The sequence below is a fragment of the Aegilops tauschii genome, chromosome 4, assembly GCF_002575655.3.
Source record: "Aegilops tauschii subsp. strangulata cultivar AL8/78 chromosome 4, Aet v6.0, whole genome shotgun sequence".
Classification (NCBI taxonomy): Eukaryota; Viridiplantae; Streptophyta; class Magnoliopsida; order Poales; family Poaceae; genus Aegilops; species Aegilops tauschii.
Genome location: NC_053038.3, coordinates 381,953,502 through 381,961,104, shown reverse-complemented (window position 1 = coordinate 381,961,104; position 7,603 = coordinate 381,953,502). Strand labels below are relative to the sequence as shown.

The following is a 7,603-nucleotide window of genomic DNA, read 5'->3' as shown; positions in this document are numbered from 1 at the left end:
ATTATCTAGGTAAAAAGCAAATAAATAAACAAATAAATAAGTCCTCATAGGCCTTGTTGGGCCGGCCAAGATCTAGGGTACGCAGCGCATTCCTATTTGCTGCAAGGATTTGTCGGTTAGTTGTCAACCATCATTCCCAAAAAAAAACTTGTCAACCACCACAAAAAGGGTATGTGCCGCGTGGGGAAGAAGAATTCCAGCAATGGCGCTGCTCGGTCGAGATCGCCGACATGTCTCCATCAGTAACTCGAAGTTCCATTTTGTTACTTACACATTTATTCCTCATGCAATTGAGATTTTGTTTACATCAGTCAGTTCTCGTGTTCGTGTAGCCCCGAGGCCGAGACGGGGACTCCCCGTCGAGGTCTCGCCTAAAGAGAGCCGGAGCTAGCGGCGACGTGGCCGCGATGTCACGTCCGGAGGCCAATCAGAAGCTTGATTGTTTGAGTGCGTGAAGGCTGCCAGCCCTGGAGCTCGGTGCGGGGTTTAGAGGGATGATCAGGTCAAACAAGGCTGGGCCGCAGGTGGTCAGGCTCGGCAGAATGTCGACTAGCGGCAGGAGGAAGATGAATAGTGGCTGGCGGAAGGAGGACGAACCAGCAGTAAATCCAAACGGCTTTGACAAAATCAACTGAAAGACTTTTAAAATTAATATAAGTGACGTCTAGGCGTCCCCCTTTTGTTATTACTCCGAGTCTAAACAAAGTTACAACTTCTGAACTTCTTAGACGACGAAAAAGTTCTGAACTCACAGCAGTTTATAATCGACAAAGACATGAGAACGCTAAGCTTGGGGCGTCACTTCTCGCGGTTGCAGCAGAAGAAACGGAGGATACGCTCCCGGTGGTCAGGGCGGACGCTGATCATGAGCCACAGGAAGACGACGGTGACCAACCAGATGACGATGTCGATTGAGATGTGCGTCTTGGCCTGCGACACGATGAAGGTGAGCACCAGGCTGGAGTAGGCGACGGCGAAGGACCACCGGACCTGCCGCGAGTCCACCGGCAGGCGCACCAGTAGGCTCAGCGTCATCATCATGGACGCCAGGAACCCCATCCAGCTCGCCGCCATGAACACCCAGTACCTGCACGCATGGATGCCATCAGTCAAGGAACGTCCCGCACGACCAGGATTTCAGATTCTAAGTTTCTAACCAGGACCATGTGCCCTGTGCGTACCTTTGCGGGTGCTTGTCGCGCATGATGGGGTCTCCGGCCTCGTGCGGCTTCTGCTTGCCGTCCGCCGCCAGCGTGTCCTGCCAGTACCCGCCGGGGACGCTGCACCCGAGCTGGTACGTGAGCGTGGTGATCAGCGTCGCCACCACCAGCAGCGTGTTGGCGTCGTTACCCGCCCAGTTGTTAGCCGCCACCTGCCCGTGCGGCTGCGGCTGCGGCACCATCGCCGGCGGCGGCGGCGGGTAAACTTGGCCGCTCATCGCCCCGTTGTTCCACATGGTGTCGAGTGACAACGAGCGAATGACAGAAGGCTTTGATCTGGTCGACTCTGATGGAACGGCTGTGTTTATAGGATGGGCGGACACGTGACCGGTCGCCGGCGAAGTCACGGTCAGACACGGCGGTTGCTTACTCCAGTGCGTTTCCTACTCGACAGTGTGATGCAGGCGTATACTGTCAGTTACTGCAATCTGCAATGTGGTGCCAGATATGCTCTCATTTAGTGCTTTATTCGAATCCAAATCAGGTGATATGCTGCCATTTAGAGTGTGCTCATTTAATGGTGCCAGCAAATTCGGATGTACGCCATTAAATGAGTACACATAGTCCAACTTTTCTGACTGGCTGATTTGACAGCAAACCGCAAGATTACTTGGAGTGATCTAAGATCACTCTTGAGTAAGAGTGACCTAACAAAGCCCTTGAGTAAGAGTGATCTACGATTTAGATTTTGACAGTCATCATTAAAAAGATCATCTAGGTTGCAGACTTTGTATTTTGTTGGCACATTTTAATAATATGGCCGCATGCATTTGTCGGATGCAGAGGCCGGGGGTGATCCTCCTAAAAAAAAATCATAAAAAAATCATGATGGATAAAGTAATACTCACACTGGTTTGAAAAATCAATATGGTTTAAATATGACCAATCTTCAAGATACAATCTTGGCAGATACCTTTTGTATGTACAAGTTAATAAAAAATGTATAAGATGCATATAATAAATCTATCTTTCATTAAAAACTCTGATGTTTAATTTATACCTAAAAATCTGGATATTTTGTATTAATTAGTTGTGAAATCTAGAAATTATTAATTGCATGGTTTCAATATGTATTTGGGATTAATGTAGTGCTCCTCTGATCCATAATAATTATCGCTGATTTAGTAGAAAACATCAGTGCCAATTAATATGGGTCGGAGGGAGTATTAAATTTTGCTTGTACAATCTAAATATTAGCAAAATATATAAAAATGTTTGCTAATAAAATAATGGCTAAAGATAGGAGACTATAAATTTTGTTTAATACTCCAACGGAGGAAATTGTAATACCGAAGTTAGAAAATATGACAGTGCTATCTGCTCAATTACGCTTTTATGATTAATTACCGGTAATGTAATTATGCATCAAAGAAGGGAAACTTAGCATATACGATACTTCTATTGCTAAATAATTTTCTATCAAGAACTAAATCTGGATATGATGGCACATACACAATTATGGTGTTCTTATCTCATCATCATTCATTTTGTATATCATTGTTCGATGTGCAATGTCATGGAGTGAGTTGCTTCCACAAATGCTCACCTTAATATTTTTTGCTCGTCACCTGCCCATCGAACGCAGAGTTTTCATCGGTAGAACTCATGAAAATAGTTAAAACATTCTCACTTTCATACTCGCTTCGTAGCTTAACCTATTCTGATAAAGAGGCTTTGATCTAATAAATCGCTGGTACCTAGTATGACATAGACATGCTGAAAAATTGGGTTGCTTGCTCGAGTACGTCTCCCATACGTGCTAGTGTGACATACTGACATTTTTAGTGCAATGCGGTGGTGCCGATATGCTCCCATTTAGCACTTTCTTGGATCCAATCTAGAGTAGGTGATAATGATATACTGTCATTTAGAGTATGCTCATTCAATGATGCTAGCGGATTCAGATGCACTCTGCTTTTCTGCCTGGTGAATAGACAGGAAACTGCAAGATTGCTATGAGAGTGATCTAAACAAAGCATGTCCATGATGTGCCCTTGAGCTCGATCGTGATGTGTCGTTGATTCTATCAGCTATCAGCTGCTACTAATGGCCCCAGCTTTCTTGCTCACGAGAAGAGAATGGGATCGGGAAGTCAATGCGCAGTGAGTACGCAGTCACTTGCCCACTCACTTCGAGTGTTTTGCTTGGATGCCGCAACGCGACACATACTACATTCCTACGCCCACCTCCAACAGCAAGTCTTTTTATTTTATTTTTGAGAACTTCCAACAGCCAAGTCTACCCCTTGGAGGTTCCTCCTGGTCCTTGTTTTACTACCTTCTTTACCCCTAGACACGCTTTCAGCTACAATTTTCAACACGGCGAAAGTTATATATGAGTAATTCCACGTACGCGCAGAGTTTTCGCTAATGATTTAGGACGCGCGTCAAAGCGCGTACGTCAGCTCCCAGCCACACGCCTCGCGCGCTGGCCGCGTCCAGCGAGCGAACCAAAAGCATTCTATCGTATGTTCGCTTCGTTGCAGCGGGGTTCCAGTGCGACCCCAAGCTGGCCAAAATCAGGGTGTTTAACATGGCAGACTAAGAAAAAAAATGGTTTCTATAAAGTTCATGGAAAAATTATAAAATTCATGTAGTGTTCACATGGCAAATCCTGCGTTGCAAACAAAGATTGTACTTGTGAGAATGCAGAAATTTACCATGGCAATAAATCTGATAGTATACAAAAAAGAATTTACCAGGTACGTTCAATAAATTTTCCATGGTCAAATAAAAAATAAAAAATGCATACGCAAGAAAAAAATATGCAATGCTGCTGTACAAAAACATATACAGAAACAAAAATGTCATGATGCATGGGAAGTTTGAGACAAAATGTTCTTATAGATCATGTCAAACTTGGAAAATATATTGTACTTGTGGGAAGATGGTAATTAGAAAAAAAAATAGAATATGTCCGTAAATGTTCAAATGGCAAAAGTAGGAATTTTCATATGTAAAGCAACATGGGCAAAATGTTTGGCAAAAAATAATTTGCCATGTTATATTAAAAAAATTGGGAAAATTTGCAATCATCGCATGTCAAAAATTACGAACTGTGATCTCTAAACCATGGAAAATATAGAAAATCAGCATAATATTTAACTAAAGGATTTGCCACGATGTGTAACAAAAGGATTTGCCATGGTATATAGATAAAATTGCCATGGTATGTACAAAAAAGTTGCCATAGTTAAGATAAAAAAAAAACTACAGAAACACAAATTTGCCATGTTCCATGTCAAAATTTAAGAAAAAAATATGTTCATTAAAAAAACATGGCAAAAACATTTTGGAAGAAACACGTGTTTGTAATGGGACAACTTAAAAAAATATTGTTATCTCAAATTTTTCAAGGCAATTATAGAGAAAAAAAATCTAAAATTTGCCATCCGAGCAGTACACATGATGGCAAAAAGAAAAAGAAAAACATATTGCAAGTGACATGACAAAAATTTGTACTGGTGACATTGCAAAAGTTTTAGGATTTCTGCCATGGTGAAAGAACTAACAAATTGTTAATTACAATGATATTTGCCATGTGCAAACACCTTAAAATTGCCAGGTGGAGTATCTTTTAACTTGCAATGGAAAAAAAAACTGAAGATGTTATGGACAAAATATGTATGGAAAATTGCCATGTGAGCATTACTTTTTCTTTCTTTCTAAAATTATCGTGTTTTAGAAAACATTTTTTTATAAAACTTGCCAAGTATCTTTTAACTTGCAATAGAAAAAAAACAACTCGAAGATGTTATGGACAAAACATGTACGAAAAATTGCCATGTGAGGAGTACATTTTTTTGTTTCTTAAATTGTCGTGTTTTAGAAGTTTTTTAAAAACTTGCCATGTGTGCATAAAGAACTTTCTCTAAACTTGCCACCAGAACAATACAAAAATTTATAAATTTTGCATGATTTATCTAATTTTTCCATGAGATCAGTAGATTTTTTTTTTGAAGAATTGCAATGATTTAAAAAAAATACACTAGGAAAAAAAATCTAAACATGTGAGCATTGCAAAATTTCTAAAATTTGCTATGTCTTGGAAAAAATAAGAAAGTTTTGAATTTTTCATGCGACCACTAGAAATATTTTTCAAAACTTGCTATGTTTCCATGTACATAAGATGCACATAAATTCTGAGTTGCCATATAGTGAATTGAAAAGGGCATAAGAAGTATCAGGTAATGAATACAAAATTTCCAAGCATTTCGTATATAAGAAGCACAAATTTCAAGAAAATGCATGAAAAGTATGAGGAAAAATGAATACAACTTGAAGCTACTCATCACAGGCGCCTTCCTCCACGCCGTTGCGCCTCGACCGACGCACCTCCTACCTCGCCGCTATGCCTCGACCATGATGCGCCACTCTGGCCGCCGCCCCTGACGTGTGCGAGCCCGGATCCGGCGGCTTCCGAGATCTCCCGAAGCCATTCGCCTCCAACGCCGCCACTGGTCCCTTCCACGCGGCCTCGACCCAACCCGCGCCGCGCCCCACACCCCTGACCCCGAAGGCCCCTTCCAGTTGCGTTCTCACTGGGTCGCGCCGCAACAGCAAGCCCGAAGAGCACGAGCCATGCCGTCGTGACCAACCCGAGCAACTGCATCATGGCCCACCCCTACGCATCGCCTAGCGATAAGGTCCTATTCTGGAACCGGTCGGCGGGGGAGGGCCCCGCGACTACCGGTCCTCTTATAGGAACGCGAGCAGGTTGCTGCCTCCGCTGTCGCACATCGATGTCACGGTGCATATATCGTCGCTGTCGCCGTGGCCCCCCGCGTTGTCGTTGGCAAGGCATATGGGGGTGGTGTGCTGATGGAGCGGAGAGGAGGGGTGTGGCGAGGGAGGTCGAGAGGCCATGGATGGGGCAGTGATGACAGTAGAGAGAGGCCAGTGGGGTACAACGACGATGGAATGAAGTGGGAGGCTGAAAACATTTCCCCAACCGTCTTGACATATGACTTCGTATCATATGCACTGTCATATGTCACATACACGGTCATATGTCGTGGACTTTAAGAAAGAAATATGACAATATTTCCACTACGAAAGGCGCAACATAATATTATATGAATAGGGCATACAAGTGACAAGATCCAAATTTATTACACTAAGAGACTACTTGGACCAACATTACACTAACACACGGAAGTCATCAATAGTCCAGGTACAAACAAAATCTAAGATTTCCTAAGAGGCGGAAACATAAAGCAAGCAAACCCTACAATTGGTTGTAGGCTACTGGTCGGGATTCACTATTCTACTCGTCATTGCCATTGAACTCAACATAATAGCGACCTCTCTCCGCATCCCAGTTGAAGAACTCTACAAGTTGTTGTTGTGGCAAGGGCGAGTACAAAGTACTCACCAAGTCCCATTACCTGGGGGTGCTAGCACTAACAATATAGTGGAATGGTGAAGTGGTGAAGCCGCAAGCACTAAGAAATAACTAAAACCTACATCTAAACATATATAAGGTGAAAAGCATAGTCCAAAGCAAGGTGACTCGTGAATTATTCATCATACTCACCTGCCTAAGCAAACATAGCACTACCTTGTCCTCCCCCCTCGCATTTCCCATGAAGAAGAAATAGTCAAGGAACTCACTCGTTAGCAAGTTTTATTTATTAGGTTGAAGTTGTTTTTACTAAATGTTACCAAGCTCCAAGTTGTCCATAACCAAGGACATGACTTTCAAAATATTTAAACCTACAAGGGTGCACCAACATACCCATTATAGGCTCCATGCGCACGTTGTTCCCAACTGGAATCTGCCCATTACAGGCACCCATTTTATGAGCTGGTACTGGAAGTTCCAAGACAACACGACAATGCTTGCTCGAAGACACCAACTGATGTGACCCATGACTGGTTGAGCCAGGCAGTTTCGAATGAAAGATCTTTAACATTAACAATCCCTATTCTAGAAGCCATCCTATTCCTAGACTCCAAGGTTAGGGATGGGCCGGCGTAGTAAGAATGGTAAGGAGGAGGTAAGTTGGCCCGTTTACTCTTTTCTTTCTCTTTTGCCTTTCCCTTTTTCATTTAATTAGACAAAAAATGGGAAAAGTGAAAGGAGGGGTCAGAGAATAAATTTTCTTCATGGACCAATGTTCGTAGACTCCAAGATTTATACTTGGTTCCACAAATGTTTGGAATGTTTGAATTCAAAGTAATTTGAATTTAGTTCAAATTAGTTTGAACGAAGTAGAAGTTGGAAGGGCCAAAATTTATGGGAATGTTTGTGGAGGCTAGGAGTGATAACATAGCCATGTGCAAAGAGATAGATCTGATGTAATTATTTGAGTTTGAAAAGATTCAATGCTTTGCAATATGGATTTGCATTGGAGTCTGATAACCCACAAGTATAGGGGATCG

The 7,603-nt window shown here is 42.6% G+C and overlaps 1 protein-coding gene across 1 annotated transcript; it reads right to left on the bottom strand.

The window, feature by feature from the left end:
- Positions 1-640: 640 nt before the first annotated feature.
- On the bottom strand, positions 641-1,525 carry LOC109761683 (uncharacterized). Its single transcript, XM_020320502.4, has 2 exons — positions 1,182-1,525; positions 641-1,087 (listed from the first exon to the last, which is right to left on the bottom strand). The coding sequence occupies exons 1-2, from the start codon at positions 1,454-1,456 to the stop codon at positions 799-801; spliced, it is 564 nt and encodes a 187-aa protein (XP_020176091.1). The 5' UTR covers positions 1,457-1,525; the 3' UTR covers positions 641-798.
- Positions 1,526-7,603: the final 6,078 nt, after the last annotated feature.